The 19929-nt window shown below is 38.1% G+C and overlaps 1 protein-coding gene across 1 annotated transcript in view; it reads left to right on the top strand.

Annotated features, from left to right (window-relative positions):
• The first annotated feature begins 1352 nt into the window (after positions 1 to 1352).
• WIF1 (WNT inhibitory factor 1) overlaps positions 1353 to 19929 on the top strand; it is a 107359-nt gene continuing 88782 nt past the window's right edge. The window contains exons 1-2 of the mRNA XM_066369842.1: positions 1353 to 1895; positions 2357 to 2496. Coding sequence (XP_066225939.1) covers positions 1475 to 1895; positions 2357 to 2496 — 561 coding nt within the window. The 5' untranslated portion in view covers positions 1353 to 1474. The remainder of the gene's footprint in view (positions 1896 to 2356; positions 2497 to 19929) is intronic.

Below are 19929 nucleotides of genomic sequence, written 5' to 3'. Positions count from 1 at the left end.
GCCACTTACCAGCTACCTAACCACAGTCAACTTATTGGACCTTTTTGAGCCTTGTTTCCCCATCAATAAAATGGAAATAATTATAGTTCCTACTTAAAAGAGTTGTGAGCATTAAATAAGCACTTCAAATAAAAGTATCTTTAAATTTAAGGCACTGCAAGTTCAAATAGTTACAGACTTACCTAATTCTCTTCAAAGATCAACAACTGTACAGCATATTCTGTTCTTTTTAGTAACTTCTCATCACCGTCCATTTACTTAACTAGATGTGTATGCACATATTTAGTTTCTCCTCTGTTGTTTCTGTTTATTTTTCCCTCTTGAAGTGTCCACTCCTCTACAAAGCACTGAGTGAAACACCACCCCAGCCCAGACACTTAATCCTTGGGGCATTTGTCACAGCATCTGGGTGCTAAAGAACAAAGAGAAGGAAACAACCCTTTTCTGAGTCTGAAGTCTTTCTTTAAATAAATAAACAAACAAATAACTAAATAAATGGAAATAAATAACTCAAATCTTTTGCTTCTGTTTTCTTTGCTCCTCTGAGGGATTAGTTAAGAGGAAAGTTAAGTCCTTTCTGCTGGGGACGGGTAGATATGTTAGGCTGCAACAGCTCACTGCCAGACAACTACTCTTCCCACAGGCAAGGCCAAAGCCTTGGTCTTGTCCTCAAGCGCTTATGATTTCAGTACCAGCGCGTGCCTCCAAGTTTTTTGAAACGCCAGCAGCTATAAAGATATTCACAACTTCTGGGAGCCCTACCTGTCTGAGGTCAGGGACTCTGTCATCCAGAACCCAGGGAACTCTTCCCGTCGCTGCCGGGTTAGCAGTGAGAAGGGCCTCCCCAACTGTTAAAGCACCCTCCATAGTGTCTGACAAGTGCGGAGGGAAAGCCCTATGCCCCAGTCGAGCCCAGTGTCTGCAATCAGAGCACCACTGGACGCTGGAGTCTCGGCTTTTAAATGCGTGGCAACAGGCAAAACGCCAGCATAGCGCAGACCAGAAAGGGTAGTAGGGCTTGCCGAGAAAGGAAAGGTAGGCGGAAAGAGAGAAGTGGAAGACTGTCTTCATTTAGCACCGGGGTAGAAATGAGAGTCGTGGTGGTCACCACACCACCACCATCGTCATCATCAGTGCTCAATCAAGCCCTGAGTTCTCAGCTTACTCCATTTCCCTCCACTCATGCCTCGCCTGCCTGAAGGCACAGGCGAGTGTACTCCCAGGAATGCCTCCGAACACCCTTTACCGCAAAACCCCCACCCTCGCGTCCCCTTTGCGCGCGCTTGCACTCGGCTCACCGCGGCCTGAACGGAGCCTCCGGGTCCCGCGCCGCCCCGCCCCCGTGCGCCCCTAGCGCCCCCCAGCGGTGGCCGGCTGGGCCCCGTCACTCCTCGCACGTACCTCTCTGGCGCCCGCCCTTCCCGCTCTTCCTCTCTCGCTGTATTTAACCCCCTGACTGTGGGTCTCGCCGTGCATGCTGGCTTCTGCTGTTCTGCCAGTCTTGCAGCTTGGCTGTCCCCTCTCCCTCCCGCGCCTCTTCCTCTGGCCCGGCTCGCGCCCGCTCTTTCCCTCCTTCCTACTTCTGCTTTCCCAGGCTCCCTCTCACCCGAGCGGGAGGCTACGCGCCCAGCCGTCTAAGCCGGAACCGCTCCGGCTGAGGGCGAATTTAACCGCTGCAGGTTGGGGTAGGTGCAGCAGAAGGAGTTTCACCGGCGAGAGCCACCAGCGAGAGGAGGTCCGGAGTAGCATGGCCCAGAGAAGCGCCTTCCCTGCCGCCGCGCTCGGGCTCTGGAGCATCCTCCAGTGCCTATGGGTGCTGCGGGCGGAGGTCGGGCAGCCGCGGGAGGAGAGCTTGTACCTGTGGATCGATGCTCACCAGGCAAGAGTGCTCATAGGTAAGGCTCCAGAGCCCGGCAGCTTCTTCTGCCTGAGTCTTCGCTCTCTTTCCAACTCTTCCATTAAAGGAGAGATTCATTCATTTAGTATGCTTTAAAAACTTAATTTCCAAGGAAGATTGCTCCCCTTTAATTAGCTCCTTTCCACCTGAAAGCATATCAATTTCTCTCTCAAGAAACCTAAACTGATCAGTGTTCTGATGGTGCTGTTGCTAGTTTCTGCAACCCTCCGTTTTTAGGTGGACCCAGCATTTGTCAACACCAGTTAACTCCACGTCCGCTCCTTTTCCCTGAAAGTGTGTGCCTGTTGGCAAAGGAAAATTAATTGATACCAAGGCAGGTGCTTTGTGAAAAGAAATGACCCATACTAATTCTTTGGTATTCTTCTTGTATGCAGTTGTTGATTTGGGTTCTTTTAAGTCCACCTAGTTTGATAGTTTCGTTTATTTTCTTAAAACCAGGATTTGAAGAAGATATCCTGATTGTTTCCGAGGGGAAAATGGCCCCTTTCACACATGATTTCAGAAAAGCACAACAGAGAATGCCAGCTATTCCTGTCAATATCCATTCCATGAATTTTACCTGGCAAGCTGCAGGACAGGTAGGTTCTGATAACCAGAAAGGGTGGAGAAAGTTACCCTCTGATATTTCCACTGCCTAATGGCAGGTAGAAATAATATTGTAGTCTGGTACATTTTTATAATTTTTTAGAGGGACTTCTCATCTGATCTCCAAAGCAAATAAAGAATTAACTCCCATTTACCGGTGTTTAAACATGCCACATAAATTAAGGATTCCTCTTCCAAAAAGGGATAAGTATTGTGCCTAAGCTCACTATTTTGGTAAGACTCAGTGTCTTCAGACTGCTAGAATATAAAGACCTCAAATATCAACATCATTTCTTTCTGTGATTATTGACATTAAAATTTAACATAATATTTAAAACGCTTTTTCCATAGCATGTACTAATAACATGACATTTGTACTTTACAACCAATTTTAAAGCTTATAAATATTATTGACATTGTGCATTTGAAAAAATTGGTATGTTGAATGTTACTCACTGGAATGATGTAAATGCTATCTGTATTTCTGGTAGAAGTTCACAGACTCAAAAAATATCATTTAAAAACATTTGTAAAATATTTTTGTACAAATTTTACAAAATTTATAAAAAAAAAGATGATTGACTTTTTAAAGTTACCATTTAAATAATTTTTATATGGAAGTATTCTTTTTATTTCCTAGTTCATTAGCATCTTTAAAATGTTACATTTTGTACAGTTTCAATATCATGTAAATGACCTCTAATGACAAATGGTAAGTAATCAGTTCTTTTGCTCATTAGTTGGTAAAATGTATCTACTATGAAAATCATTGTAATTTTAATAAAAATCACATTTTCAGTTCTTTTGAAATTCTAAAATTACTTAAGTCGATATTTTCATGAAGATTGTGATCCAGAAAAAACACTTTATAGAAAGTAACTTTTGAATTGAGAAACTGCTTTGGTTCCCTTTTAGTATCTCTTTCTCCTCAGACCTGTTCTCTCATCTTTTTCTTTTCTAAAGTAGATCAAATTTAAACCCTCTGACACTTCCACTGTTGAGATAGAGAGGGAGAGAGAGATGTTTTCTATCTACCGAAGTTCATAGCAAGAAAGCCATCTATTCTGATACACCCATTTTGCACTGAGGCTCTTACTGCTTTATGGGGAGATTATTACTTTTCTTCCTACAATTCCCTCTTTATAGATACTTTATGAACAATAAATTTTGGAATATTGTGAAACTAGTAATAAATCAATAAATTGCCTTTTTATTATCTTTTTGCTTCACCTGAATCTGTGTGCTTGTGTTTGACCAGTGTCAGATGGGATCAATATTCTGTGTTTTTAAAAAGAACACTTTCTATATGTAAAAAAACAACAAAAAAAGGAACATTTTTCTTACCTATACTTCTATACTTTATGGATTCACAAGAACCATTAGAAGGTAGCTTGACTTGCTCTCTGGCTGAAAGGCTTTGGTAACTGTAGGAGAAACAGAAAATGTCAGTGGCTCTTATTTATTTATTATCTATTTAATATTTTTCATCTGAGTTTGTCTTCCAAAGAATGAAATTTGAAGCAAAGACTTAAATTTTATGTTATCTCCCCTGTTGCTTTATAATATAGTATATGTTTGTAAACATTGGCATATTGTTGAGTACAGAATGGATTGCATATCAAACAACCTCAGGAATATTTCTTGTAGGGAATTAGAGAAGATAGTAGAATTAGCATGGAGATGAAGCTTCTTTTTCTCTCCTGTTTGTGTGTTGATTATCCAGATTGGTTATCTCATTATGCAAGACAGTATTAGCAGCCTGACCAGGCGGTGGTGCAGTGGATAGAGCGTTGGACTGGGATGCGGAGGACCCAGTTCGAAACCCCAAGGTCGCAGGCTTGAGCGCAGGCTTGTCTGGTTTGAGCACAGCTCACCAGCTTGAGCCCAAGGTCGCTGGCTCGAGCAAGAGGTCACTCGGTCTGCTGTAGCCCCATGGTCAAGGCACGTATGAGAACACAATCAATGAACAACTAAGGTGCCGCAACAAAGAATCGATGCTTCTCATCTCTCACCCTTCCTGTCTGTCTGTCCCTGCTTGTCCCTCTATCTCTCTCTCTGTCTCTGTCACAAAAAAAAAAAGAAAACAATATTAGCACCTCAATTAAATTATCCACTTCTCTGTGCTCAGTCTGCTATGGATAAGTTACCTCAGGTAACTGTGAAATCTGATGTCTGGGTTTTTTTTAGGAAGGAGGGTACTGAGGGTGTAGGATCTTTACAATGCCAAACAGCAAAATGTTTTAAAATATTATTTTTGACCCATTTTACACAATAAAGCTATGTGATTCTAGCACCATAATTTTTGAAATGCTTTGAAAGTCTGAAGTTGGGAAAAATAATGATTTCAAAGCCAATTAAATATTTTGAAAGGCATCTCTGGCTAAAGCCAAACCACATCAAAACATCTACATGGAAAATGAAGAGTTTATCCCATGATCTAGTTATTTTATCCAAGTAATATCAAACATTTAGGGATTTCAACACAAACAAACCATATAGCTGATTAATGAAAATTTAAACTAAATATTTAAGTATTTTTGCAACAATGTGAAGAAAGTTAAAATAACTTTAGGATTGAAGACCTCGTAGAAGCAAAAGGTATTATCTACTTTTAATAAATGATTAGTCCAATAACCCAAAGTATTCTTTGGGGCCATTTAAAATAACTCATTGTCTACTTCAAACAAACAAATTACAATTACAGTGACATTCATTTTTCCACAACAAGTTGGTCAAGTTTTTTAAAGGTGTATTTTAGTATGTGGAGAATTGTACATACTCATATGTGGCTAATGCATGCTAGCCTTGCTGCAGGGTAATTCAAATCTGATGGCAAAAGGTTTGATCTCAAAGATCCTTTGAGTGGGAAATTTTACTTCCAGTGTTTCATCCTAAGGAAATAATCATGGATGAGTAAAAATTTAAGTGCAAGACTGTTCTTCATCATGCTAAGTGCTCACAGAAATTAGGGGACCAGGGAACGTGCAGATACTCCAGTACTTTCAGCCTTTTGTAGAGTGCATTTTCACCAATGAAATAAAAGTTGGTTTTGCATTTCATTTGCATAATCGAACAACTTTCTTTGACTTGTCATTTGCTTTCCTGATGTTCTTGTTTAATTAAAAAAATCGAGTGCTTCTTTTTTTATTGCTTCATATTCATTTTGAAATATCCTCTAATTTTTGTGAGCAATATATTTATAAAAGTAAAAAATGGGTAGTGCCTAGAGGACTAGTAATAGTGGCAGGAGAATGTAATGAAGCATTAATAGAAATATTTGAGGCCCTGGCCAGTTGGCTCAGTGGTAGAGCGTCGGCCTGGCGTGCGGAAGTCCCGGGTTCAATTCCCGGCCAGGGCACACAGGAGAAGCGCCCATCTGCTTCTCCACCCCTCCCCCTCTCCTTCCTCTCTGTCTCTCTCTTCCCCTCCCGCAGCCGAGGCTCCATTGGAGCAAAGATGGCCCGGGCGCTGGGGATGGCTCCATGGCCTCTGCCTCAGGCGCTAGACTGGCTCTGGTTGCAACAGAGCAACGCCCCGGATGGGCAGAGCATCGCCCCCTGGTGGGCGTGCCAGGTGGATCCCAGTCGGGCGCATGCGGGAGTCTGACTGCCTCCCCATTTCCAGCTTCAGAAAAATACAAAAAAAAAAAAAAAAAATATATATATATATATATATATATATATATATATATATATATATATATATTTGAGACATTACTTTATGCCATGGAAAGATGCTCATGACAAATTAAGTCAGTTGTCCATACAGCATATTCTGTTTGATTGCATTACACAATCTGTAGGCAGACATAGGAAAAAACATTTGATAAAGGTCTGATCCTCTAAGACAATAATTTTCAACTTGTGTGCCCCAGAATTTCTAAAACATACAATATCTTTCTATTTAGTCAGGGGCACTGAACTCTCTTCCCTTAGATCATTAAGTTAAAAAAGTGACAACAACCAACACAACAATTGCTGTCCTGTGTTAATGAATCAAAATTATACCTGTTATTTTGTCAGATTGGGAAAAAAATTTTTGTGTGTGCTGCAGAATTTTATTGATTAGCTTATGTGTGTCATGAAATGAAAAAGGTTGAAAATTGCTGATCCAAACTATAAACATTATTTATATCTGCATATATTATATTTGGTTTTTCCACAATGAATGTGTATTGATTTATAATTTTAAAAATTATTTTACATTATGTGTGTAAAAGGGTACAGCGTTTAAAGTTGTATGTTGTTCTGTATTATAGTTTATGTGTATTTATCACCTAGTATTATTTTCATACTATGCGTCACTCAGCAAAATGGTAAACAAATGGTTTTCATGGCTGATCATAACTATGGATCCCAAATAATTCACTAATATTTATTGGATCATCACCATTATCTTTTGAGATCCTCCAAAATCTGCTTTGCAAGGCTTTCCTTCCTGAAATTAAATTACCAACCTCCTCCTCTCCCTGAAATCCTCATTTTCCATGCAAAACCCTGTCTCTGCTTATCACCCATTTAAAATACCCATCTTATATCTTGACCCTTCTCAAAGCTCTTAGTTGAATTTCTACTAAAGAAGCTTACTTAGGCTTAAAAGATTTTTGGTAATTAAGGGAAAATACTCTTTGTTTCTGTATATAACTTTAAATAGCTGATATTTTTCAAGGAGGTATTCCTTATTCTAACTTTTTCCTGAATTTGAGACAGATTGAGACCATAAGCAACCATTTTAGTTTTTTAAACTATACACTGATTAAACATTTTATCTGAAAAATAACCCTTTCTAAACCTAATGGCTTTTAAATAAAATTGAGAAGTTTTGTTGGACAAATCTGATTTCTAAAATTAGGACACCACCACTGATTTCTATATGAATCAATTTAGTAGAAGGCCAAACTTTTAAAATTTACATAGGTCATACAATAAATGTTTGTTTAATAAAATCATAAAATTTATAATGATCATATAGACTTGATCTTAATAATTATAGTATATTCTATCACCTGCATTACAATGCTACAGTACTATGAAATCTAGAACCTAGGTAATAGACATCGCTTTTTATGTTTGCTTTTTTCAGCAGTGGTAATGGATTTATGCTGAGCAATCTATACTGATTTTCCAACCTCCTTCTGGCCAAATGCCTGGACTTCTGAGATGGTTGGGAAGGTCTGGATGAAATTGATGTCTATGAAATAGAAATTCTATGGGTGAAGATAAACTGGCCAATTAACTTCAAACCTACCACTGGGATTGCTATACAGAAACATGTCAAGCTGATATTTCAGAAACAATAGAATGATTCTATTTTTTTTTAAACAGCAAAAAATGTAAATCAACTGGGATAACATAGTAATCCCAGTTGTACCACTTGTACCAACAGGCGTAGATCTTAGAATACGTTTTTTATCATTTATAGGGGTCACAGTTCTTATAACCAATAGAAGTCAGTGATATAACTTCATTTTTCTCAATTTCAAGATGTTTAAAAACAAAATTTGGAAGTATTACTGTGGGTACAGGAAAGGAAGAGCAGAATTTTGTCTGCTGTCCTGGGGAGGTGGGTGGTCATGTGTATACTATTGTAGAAGGATTTATGTTATTGTGTTAAACTGCAGAATGTGTTCCATTGTTTTATGTATAACCATTGAAAATAAGAATATTAGGTGTGCTAAAGATACAGTGTATCAAGTGAAATATTTCCCAACATGTAAGGTTAATTATAAATGTGTTCATAACCCTTACTAGTTCTCTATTAGTTAAAAACAAAACTTCTTGAATTACTGAAAAGTACCCAAAATAACAATAGTAATACAAAATCAAGTCTAAAGAAAGCTTGAGAACTTTGCTTAGATAGTCATATCTTTGTGAATGATTAGTTTTTATTTTTATTTTTTGAATGATTACTGTTAATAGAATGCAAATTCAGCTTTAAAATGAGGGAATGATAAGTTTTTATTTTTATTTTTTGAATGATTACTGTTAATAGAATGTAAATTCAGCTTTAAAATGAGGGAAATTTCATTGGGAAAAAAAAGTAATAAACAGGCTATTTTCCTGACAACTGATTCACATTTTTTGCTAATTTAAAAAAAAATAGAATCATTCTATTGTTTCTGAAATATCAGCTGGACATGTTTCTGTAATACAACTGGATAATTCAATTCTGTCATTAAAATGACACTAAAGCTCAGGATAGCTTGTTTTGCTATGTAGTGTTTGATATGATGTAACAATGGTCCCATTAAATTGGCTGCAGTGTGCAGTCTCAAATTTCCCATTAGACTGGTTGAGTTAAGGAGATCTGTATTAAAATACTTTTTCCCCCTCCTTTATCCCCTTGACTAAAATCAAAGAAAAACAATAATGAATTTAAATTCAAGTACCTTCTCTCCCTCTTCAAAGGAACTGCCAAATACCCTTAAACACCTCCTTTCAACTCTGAAGTTATAGTAACACTTACTATTATTATTATTATTTAAATCCCTTAATGTATACTGTCCACGTTTTTTTCCTAATGGAGTTATGGTTTTTTTGGTAATTACAATCCAAGTGGCCACATACCTTTGCACCCATGGGGTTTGCCGACATACCTTTGCAGTGGTTTCATATCACAAATGGAGGAAATGCCTTGTGTTTTGACCTCTGTTCCATGGTTTCAAAGTGGGAATGTGAATATGTTTACATACTGTGGGCACAATTTTTTTTTTTAAAGAAGGTACTCCTATCAAAAGTGCAGCTTTAAACCTTTAATGTTTAGATTTGCTGTGCTGTGGTATTTTGCATTGTGGTGTTGTGGACATGCCACTAGGGATCAAAGAGTAATTCTGCAGAGAGCCCATTTCATTTAGCAAAGCAGGCATGTGCCAGCCATCTGTTGTATCTGCTGATAGAAAACAGCAGTAAGTTCTCAAACTTTTGCCAGAGAAAAATAAAAAAAGGCTTTATTGCTTAGAGGAGATGAGTTACAAGGTACCTTGTAAGCAACATCTGGTTCTGTAGTGGTTTACATGGCATAACTGTAAACTTCACTATGTCTTCTTTACACAGTGGTGTAAGGCACGTAAACAAACCCTTCACCGCTCTCCTCTGTGTTTATTCCTGACTTTGAAGTGCTTGCACAAATAAAAATCTTTGATATTGTTGTGGTGAAGCGAAAGGTATGATATTCAATAAAGCATTTAGTTTTGGATTAAATTCATTTAATTTAAATGCCCCTGATGAATAAGATGGGTGTTGTAAAGGGAAAACTTTGGGGATTAAGAGTTTAGTGAAAATGCTTTATCCTGTAGCCGGAGCTCTGTCAGGTCAGGGCTTCTTTTGCTGCAGTAATTAAACCAGCTTGCCCCATTTGCCAACATGGGAGTAATTTGGTTACATTCCCTAGTGGATGGGGAGTTGTTTTCCCATGCCACTTTCTGTCTGCCTCAAGCACTCACTCAATCAACAAACACAGATACTGAGTCTGGGAAACAAATATTTATCACACTCATTGAAATGAGGTTAGAAAGTATAGGATTGACTGAGAGCACAAAGGAAAGGCCACTCTTTACCCTACTTGGAGGAGGAAGGGAGCCAGAAGCACTTCACTGAGCTCACTGAGCAGGTGTTGTCTGAAATAATTCCTGAAGGTGGTGTAAGCTTTCATTAAACCAGAAGGGAGGCAAATGCCTTAAAAGTGTAGAGCCCAGAATGTTCAAGTGCATGGAGGTCTTAAATAGGAAGGCATATTCTAGGTAATCACGGGAGGGACCTCATATCTCATCTGAGAGGTAATGGAAATGCACTGAAGGAAACTTCAAGGTGAATAATGGAGAAAGATTCTGGAGGGGATAAGGAGATAGAAACAATGTAAGGAGCTTTCTTTTTTGCTGTGAAGAGAATGGGCTCAACATTTTGCAAATTTGTCCCACGGATGTATTAACCCTTTGGTTTATGTGTTGGGTGGACAGTGGCTTTTTCACAACCATTATTTAGCTCTTCTTTTTTTCCCCCTAAAATTTTGGAAGAGTTTATGATGATTGGTATTAGCTCCAGATTAATATTTTTAGCTGATTAAGACATGGAACTATAAAAAGTTGCTTTTGTTAGTGCATAGGATTTTAAAAATCAATTCAATTTTCTAATGGAAGCTAAAACTTTGAATTTAAGTAAAACAAAGCTTAAGTAAGGACAATAATATGTTAATTTGAAAAAGAATTGACTTATCCTCTATTCTCAACTCTTATATTATGTAAAGTATCATGAGAAGTATAATAAAGGTATAGAAATTACATTTGGCTGGGGATTTTTTTAGTTTAAATAATGAGAGGTTGAACACTAGAAATAGATTTATTTAAAATAAAAATAAAAAAAAATAAAATAGGCCTGCTTCCAGAATATTACTTGGGTGTGAAAAAGGAAATATTACCCATGGATGGATCTGGAGAGTATTATACTTAGTGTAATAAGCCAGTCAGGGAAAGACAAGTAGCGTATGATTTCATTCATATGTGGAATCTAATGAACAAAGCAAACTAACAAACAAAATAAAAACAAACTCATAGATAGAGAATTGACTGACAGCTGTCAGAGGGGAAGGAAATAGCAGGGTTGGGTGGAAAAGGTGAAGGGATTAAGCAAAAATAAAAAATCCATAGACACAGACAACAGTATGATGATTACCAGAGGGAAGGGGGAAAGAAGGAGGTAGAAAAAGTTGTAAGGGAGGGATAGTGATTAAAGGAGACTTGACTTGGGAATGGTGAACATACAACACTATACAGATGATGTATTGTAGAATTGTTCACCTAAAACTTACATAATTTTATTAACCAATGTCATCCCAATAAATTCAATGAAAAAGAAAGAAGAAATAAATGTTAAATAAATGAAAATAAAAAATAAAATAAACCTGCTTTTTCAAGTATCTTATATTCTTTTAAAACTTAATTAAACCTTGAAATTCACAGAACAATTTCTGTTCTTCCCTGTTTTTCTCAGATAGACATCTGGATGTCCATCCTTCTAAGCTATACATTTTGTCTTCTTTTTTAATTTTATGAATGAATAGGATTAAAGACTCTTGGAAGTTTTCAGACATCTTTTGAAGCCCATTCACCTAAATAAAATATCACAGGGCAACTGTGTGTTGTGGGCCTGGGACAATGGACAGATTAGGGAGTAAGTTCTTAGCTGGCAACATTGGAAAGGAGATAAACCCAGTCATTGCTTAGCTAGCAGCTCTTGGCTAAAACTCAGATCATGCCCTGGGAAAAAATATACTTAAGAATTAATTCCCTACTCTTGAGAAAATTACAAGCTAACTGGAGAGGCAGATGTATATAAACAGGTCACCTTAATAATTCCTGGTAAGTGGTATTGTAGAAGTACCCAGGCATTTCCAGGTTATAATGGGCACACAGAGAAGTTACTCTGAACTGAGCCTGATTTGAGATAGCTAAGGAAAAAACTGGAAAAAGAATGATTTTTAGGGAATGGAAACAGCTTGAGATAAAGCATAGAGCCCAGAAATACATTATTTGGGGATCTAGTACTCTGGTGTGGCTGGAGTGTATGTACAAGGTAGGAAATGAAGAGGTAGGGAGGAGCTAGGTCCTGATAGACTTTGTCCAGCATTAGGTTTTGGGATCTTACTCTATAATCAATGTTAAGTCAATCCATGGAAAGTATAAAGGAGAGAACAATAGGGTCAGAATTACATATTTAGATCATCTTGTCAGCAGGATGGAAAATAGCTTTGAGGGGAGTTGACTGTATGGGGAGAAATCCAGAGATAATGAGATATAGGATGAGGGAAGAAGAGAAGGGGGAAATGGATTGGGGAAACATTTAGGAGATAACAATTTGAAAGTCTTGGTGCTAGGAAGGAGTGCCTTATTTCTTCCACTCTCTGCTTTACTAATTGGACAGTAGCCTTGTTAGCCTTTCTGTCCCCCACCCTCAAACTCATCTTTTCTGCCTCAGGGCCTTTGCACATGAAGTTTCCTCCACCTAAATGCAATCCTGCCTGATTTCTATGTGGCTTGCTCCTGTGTTTCCCCCATGTCTGATCAAATGTCCCTTCTTTAAGAGACTTTTCCTGACTTTCCTCTCTAAAAGAATCCCCACCCCCATCACTCCGAGTCTCCTTGTCTCCTATTTTTTTTCATGGCACTTAGTATAATTATAATACTTGATTAGATTTAATATTAGTTGTTTGTCCCATTCAGTGTAAGCTCATGACAGCAAAGACTTTGTCCTGTTAACCATAAAACTCGAGGTCTTGGAACAGCTCCTGACACATAATAAGCAGTTGATAACTATTTCTTTAATGAATGAATACATGAGGTAGGTCCTATTATTATTTCCATTCGATGAATAAAGCAACTGGGACAGAGAGGAGCAAAGGAAACACAGGTAGTAAGTGGCAGAGCTGGGATTCAAACCTGGGCAGTTGGTATTCAAACCTAGCCCTTGCTCTGATAAGTGCTAAATAGAGGTGTGAACACAGAGAGCACTCTGGGAACGCAGAGGAGGAAGCAGCTAATTTTGGCTGAGGAAGTAGGGGCTTCACCAGAGAAGATGTAACAATAGAATTAGGACTTGAAGGACACGCATAAAGCTCTTTAATCAGCTGAGGCTGGAGTGAGGCACAGGAAGAAGAGCTGTCTCAGAAAGAGGCAAAGGAGTTGTCAGAGTGCATTCTGTGAAGGGCTAATAATGGTGTTCAAGTCTAGGGCTTGAAATGTGTGGCAGGAAGAATACTGAGGATCAGGGCAGAGGACAACAAGGCTGGACAGATGGAGAATCACTAGAAGTAATGAAAGGTTATTTAATTCTTTTACCTATGAGCAAAGCAGTTTGGATTACCTCCAAACTCCTTCCAAATTCTAAAATATTATGATTTTATTAAGTAAAACATCTTCAGTCATTTAACAGTTATGGTAATATCTTTAATACAAACTGAACCATCTGTTTCTATGTCTTCTAAAATCAAGAAAAAAATTCTTCCTCCAAAATCTTGTCAAATTTAAAAAGATTCATTTCAGGATATTCCTTATTTATCCCATGTTAATAATACTAATCAAAACTTCCAAAATGCATATTCTGGGCTGGACATTCTTCTAAGCACATATATATTATCTCATCAGAGCCTCACAACAATCATGAGGTAAGCGTTATTATTATTCTTAATTTATAGATAAGGAAACTAGAACATAAGGAAAGTCAAATTACTTGCCCAAGACTCTCTAGTTAAAAACTTACATACATTTTTATTATACACTTTGGAGATCTTTCTTTGATAACTTTTCATTTTAATTTCTTTATTTATTTGAGAAAGAGAGAGAGAGATAAGGGAGGGGGAAGGGAAGCATTTGTTTATTATTCCACTCAGTCATGAATTCTTTGGTTGCTTCCTGTGCGCCCTGAGTGGAGGGAATCAAACCTGCAACCTTGTCGTTTTGGGATGACGTTCTTAATGGACTGAGCTAACTGGTCAGGGATGATAACTTTTTAAATATCTTCTCATTTCAAAATATAACAGCTCAATAAATATTTATCAATTTTTACTAGGTTCTAGGTTCTGAGAATACAAATTTTAATTGCTCTAACTGCCTTCTAGGAATTCACCTGTTGGTGGTGAAGACTGTGGCATCAATATAAGACAGTCATAATAATTGTGATAAGTTCTCAAAGCTGACGTGTACAATTAGACAAGGCTTTTCATTGCATAAGGAAACCTGACCAAAGCAGCAAATTAAACCCAACCAGGTTGAAATCTAGCCCACACTTAATTTGTTAAGTCTTATAGCTGGACACAGCTTCACTGCCCAGAAGGGACACTTCTAGGTAATTTGCACAGAGCCTTCATATGGGCGATGGCCCTCATTAAATAACCTAAGAACAGGCCTAGGGGAGCATAAAACCAGAGGATTTGCCATTGGTCAGATAAACTTACAATTACATATATTCTGGAGAAGGTATCACAGAGGAGGTAACATCTAAACTGGGACACAAAAGATGTTCAGTGGGCAGAAGTGGCCACAAGGCAGGTGGGGATGAGATGGGCATTCTAAGGATATTGAATGAGCCAGGGAGGTACACAAGGTTCAGAATCATTGCAGTACTCGGAAAATGACAGTTTAGAATGGTTAGGTTTTATAGAACAGACCTAAATGTAGTAGATCTAAAAAAGTAAGTTTGGTAAGATTATGATGATGACTTGATGCCACAGTTGACTTGTCTTATAGAGAATGGGGAGCTACTTAAAGTTGATAAGAATGTGATAACTTTGTGGCAGATAGGGTGTAAGGATGGGGTGCCAGGCGGAGGAGTAGAAAGCATTTAGGAAGTTATTTAAGATACCACAGGAGATTATAAGGGTGTGGAGTAAGGCAAGCACTGGGCACAGAGAGAAGGAACAGATTTTAGAGCTATCTACAGTGTAGTTGACAAGACTTTGTGAATGTGGGTGTTATGGAAATGAAAGACTAGAGGATGTCTCTGAGATGGTTGGACAGATAGTTTTATCTTAACTGACCATTTGGTTACAGGAAATTGATTAACAGCTTGAGGTTCAAAGACAATGGGATCCATTTGGAAATTGCTGAACATGAATTTTGGCTCAACATTCAGATGGTAGTCTCACATGCATTTGAAAATGAGTTTGAAGGTAAGATATGAGGTGAAAAATACAAGTACTTGTTTTGGAAACCTTGGATCCTTCTCTTCCTTCTTCTCTTCCTTCTTTTGACCTCAACTCAATGAACATTTATTGAGGGCCTACCTGTGCCGAAGCTTGTGCTGAATGCTAAAAAACAAATATAAATTGTGTGTGAAGCTTGCCTGCTAGGAGATTACAATAATATAATTTTAAATGTGTTATAATTGCACTGTGAACAAGGTGCTATGAAAGTATGAAGGAGGAAAGCATTAACTCTTTTGGGAGAGGAGTGAATTACCTGCCTGGTGTTTTTCAGGCCTGAGAAGTGTAAACCTAAGATATGCACACTTGGAACTACTTCTTTGCTTAACTTCATGGCTTGAGATAGTTTGGCCTAATGTATTCAGCCTTTCATTTTTTGGAAATGAATATGACAAGTTGACACTATGCCAGTAGGTGACAGTAAGTCAGCTGTCCCAAATTAAACATCCTGAGCTACTCTTAAGGAAACAGTCTGTGGGAGCTGAAGATAGGCTTGAATAAACTTACATTGTACAACTTGTTAGAATGCTCATTTCCAAGGGCCATTTCAGTATTAGTTGTGGATATAGCCGTGGAAGGATTCACATTGGAAGTCAAGTCCAGGTAGGCAATAACCAGTGGATCCCCAATAGACTTGTAAACTTACTGTTATCTGGCTTTTGAGTACTTAGTGAAGCGATTTGATTCCTGTCATTTGTAAGTTCAGTTAATTTTTCTATTTCCAGTTGTAACTTGATGAGAATTTGAGATAATATTTATATTTGTCACTTATAGCAGTAGCCAGCAGATGGCAATGTAAAAGTTACTTCTTTGTGAAATTTTCCAACTTAACGTTTTTGAAGGCTGTGTGGGGGGAGGGGTACTCTCTAAGAGACCCATTTATACGGTAATGTGATCTTTATGTAACTCATTTCAATAGACCATTAATATAGTCAGTAACCTAGAAAATAAACTTCCTTAAGTTCAATGCTCCTGAAAGCATTAAGACTCATCATATGTTGGAGATCTTATTCAGAATAACTAAAAACATGAATTATTTTAGTATTCACCAATCACCTGATTCTTTCTATCAAATAATTGCTCAATTTCATACAGGAATCAAGCTTTGAGTTATCTCTGTGTTGATCCAATTTTTTCTTTGCCTTTTCTGGCGGTATTTTTAGATGTTACAGAATAGCACAGTTGGAAGAGATCCCAGAGTTCATTCACCCCATCAAGCCCAATTTTCCCCTGAGCATTCATGAGTTATTGTCTGTCAACCTCTAATTGAACATGCTCAGTAGCAAGGAACTTACTAAAGCAGAATTTATTTCATAATTTTGACTGGGTTAAACATAGAAAATTCTTCTCTATTTTGGGTCAAAACTTGGCTTTTCAGTGTAACTTGAATATCCCAAGACTACCAGTCTACAGACTTACATTTGAAGAGTCCTACCTTGAATTTATACCCTCACATTGGGTGATTGGTCACTTCTAATGCTGATGTAGGACCTCTGATTCCTTTATTTCTCCTACTCCTCTAACAAAGACCAGCTATTTCTGTGACTTCTTAGAAGGACTTTGCATGCACCATCCTGGAGGGAGATGTCTTGACCTCTGCTGCTGTAGTGGGCCCTGGTTCAGGCTGCATCTCAGGTCTGGTGGCCTCCCCACGCTTCTACACTGTGAAGACTCAAGGGGATAAGCTGGTCTGCTTTTTCCACAGGCCTTACGGCCTCAAAGCAGCTTGGTATTCTGTGCAGAAATGAGGAGTCTAGCCCTTTCCTCAGTTTGGCATTGAACTTTGTCTCTTGGTACATAAAGCATCATGGCTTAAAACCCTAACCCTGATCGAAGACACCAACATTAACTTCCTACAACCCATGTCCCCAAAGAGCTTAGGTCGTGTCCTTAGGGCCACGCCTTAGACTCTGTCAGTGCAAATGTGCATCTCTGCCTCCCCAAGCCGCTGCATAAACAAACACCCTATCAACAGGTCCCCTGAACCCCTTGCATGCCAATGGGTGCCACAGACCACTAGAGACAAAGCTGAACTCCAAACCTCAGTTGAGGCTCCGCTGGAATGTCTAGTCACATCTATAATTCCTGGCCTCTGTCCTCTCCCTGACCTCTGGAGCCTGTGGGAGTATGTTTTAACTTTTTTCTGATTGGCAGCCAGCCCATAGGCATTTGAGGACAGTTCACATCCCCTTCATATTGTCCCTTTCTCTGTGCCAACATCCCCAGTTTCCTCAGCTACTTCAAATGAGCAGTGTTCGATTTCTTCAACCTTGACTCCTAAGTATTCATGAGAATTATTAAATTAATGATGAGGGGTAAGCAATGAAATTTATTGGTACTTTACTCATTAGACTCTGATAAGGAAAGAGTTCATTGCTAAATTAGAAATTAACTTTCTTCCTTCTAGAATTGTGAAATCAGGTTTTTTGTCTATAAATCTTGTGTGTGGTAAAGGAGGAGAAGAAGATAAAAAGAGGAAAATAGCTAACACTTATTAAGCATGTTCTACTTGCCAATCATTGTGTTAATCACTTTTTATCACTTTCTAGTTTAACCCTCACAACAACCCTTTGAGATAAGCATTTTTAATATTCCCATTTTACAAAAATGGCAGTTGGGTCACAAAATAAGCAACTTGCTTAAAGTCCCACAACTAATAGGTAATGGACCCAGGATTTAAACTCAGGTGGTCTGACTCCAGAATTCATGATGAAACTGCAACTGGAAATTCAGATTTTCCTGAGCCTGCACGTACATTAATGAGGCATCATATTTCATGTGTGCTGTGTGCTGTGAAACATGAGTGAGGTGAAGACCCTGACCAATGTGAACTCACACTGTTCGAGGAGGTTAAAATAGCATGACTTTAGTAAATATTAGGTCTATTCAGTTGAAATTGTCATTTTTAGTAGGTCAAAATGGATGAATATCATGTAATTTCACCTAATAAGAACTGAAATTTATTGGGTGTTACTGTGTGCCAGCAATTCTTCCCAGTAATTTACATAAATTATCTCATTTAATATTTGGACCAATTCTATGAGCTGAAGCTAATACTTTTATCTCTACTAAAACATGTAAGAAGACTGAGATGCAGAGAAATTAAGTAACTTGCCCCAGATCATACCTTAGTCACCTGAGAGCCTGGCTGTGAACCCTGGCAGTCATATGGCAAAGTAAACGTATATATGTGTATATTATTTACCTCTCTGTTATAAAAGAGTAGCCAATCTGTCTGTCCAAATCAGTGTTTGAAGGAAAGTTTCATTTGGAGAGTCCCACTTTACAAGGTAAATATTAAATCATCTAAGTCAAGATACAGTTCAGGAGCCAGATAGAACTAATAACAAAATTCACTTGACTACAGAATGGCTGAATGTCTTTAGTTCCCAAAGTTGAGTAATTAAACTCACTGATTTCTTGGATATCTGCCGGCTTGATTTTGGAGTTATCATTGCATGACCTGTGTTACCCAGGATTTGAGGGAACATTTACTCATAATTGAGGGAGAGAATATAAATTTGTATAGCTCCCTTGAATTGAAGTAAGAGTTGTCCTATATTCTGCTAATAGCAGTGATACCTTTCTATAAAGCACTTAATATACCTCTCACAAAAATTAGGGGATATTTCAAAGTGAATATGAAGCGATAAAATATCCCCTAATTTTTGTGAACAGTATAGTTTAAACATGCTTTTATTTGTATTATATCTCATAAGGTTCATTTAGTCCTCACAATAACTGTGAAAAATCACACATTAATGAAATTGTAGATAATTAAATGCAAGGAATAACTGTATAGTTTGCAGTGAGTGGCCCTTTGCCAAAAGCAAAATAATTCAAACCTGATCTTTAATAGCTATGCATTTTTCTGTAATGCACAAAAGATTTTTGTGTTTGTGATTTTATAGAAATGCTCTTGCCTTTCAATAAAAATAAATAAGAGTTGATTCAATGAATACTATTTAGATTATAAGGAAACTTTCAGTAGAAAATGTAAGTAGATTACCATTTCATTCTATAGTAAGCATAGAAATAATTACCCTTACTCTGTTTTCATGCTTGGTATTTCAGATATTCTTTGCCATCAATTCCTTGAGAAATTGTGCATACCCAAGGTTCTTCTAGTTTGGTATTTATATTATTATAGAAAGTTGTTCCCCCAGTATAAAACACTTCAAGTTCAGAGAAGTGACTGACTGAATCTACCCTTCTGAGTGGGACATGGCGGAAGAACTAGGGTGAGACAATGGGACACTAAGGTGCCTGTGTGAACCAAGGATTTGGTGCCTCTATAAATGTGTGCTCTGGGTGCCTTGCTTGCCTCCCCCCTAGTCTAGGACCTGAACATACTGGAAAACACAGTGTATGATGGGTAATTTTATATGTCAATTTGGCTGGACCCCAGGGTGCCCTGCCATTTGGTGAAACATTATTATTGGTGTACTTGTGAAGGCATTTTGGATGTGATTAATACTTGACTTGGGTGAGCATCATCCAATCAGTTGAAGGCCTGAGTAGAATAAAAACACAGACTCTCCCAGGAATAAGAGAGAACTCCTGTCTGCCTGTAAACTGAAACCCTGGCTCTTCTTTGGTCTTGAGCCTTCATGCTCTCAGACTGGAACTTACACCATCGGCTCTCCTCATTCCAAAGCCTTTGGACTCTGATCGAACTACACTGCTGGCTCTAGTTTGCCAACTACAGCTCTTGGGAACATGTCAGCCTCCATAAT

The sequence above is a fragment of the Saccopteryx leptura genome, chromosome 2, assembly GCF_036850995.1.
Source record: "Saccopteryx leptura isolate mSacLep1 chromosome 2, mSacLep1_pri_phased_curated, whole genome shotgun sequence".
Lineage (NCBI taxonomy): Eukaryota > Metazoa > Chordata > Mammalia > Chiroptera > Emballonuridae > Saccopteryx > Saccopteryx leptura.
The sequence above is the reverse complement of the archived record's forward strand: the minus strand, read 5'-3'. Positions and strand labels throughout refer to the sequence as shown.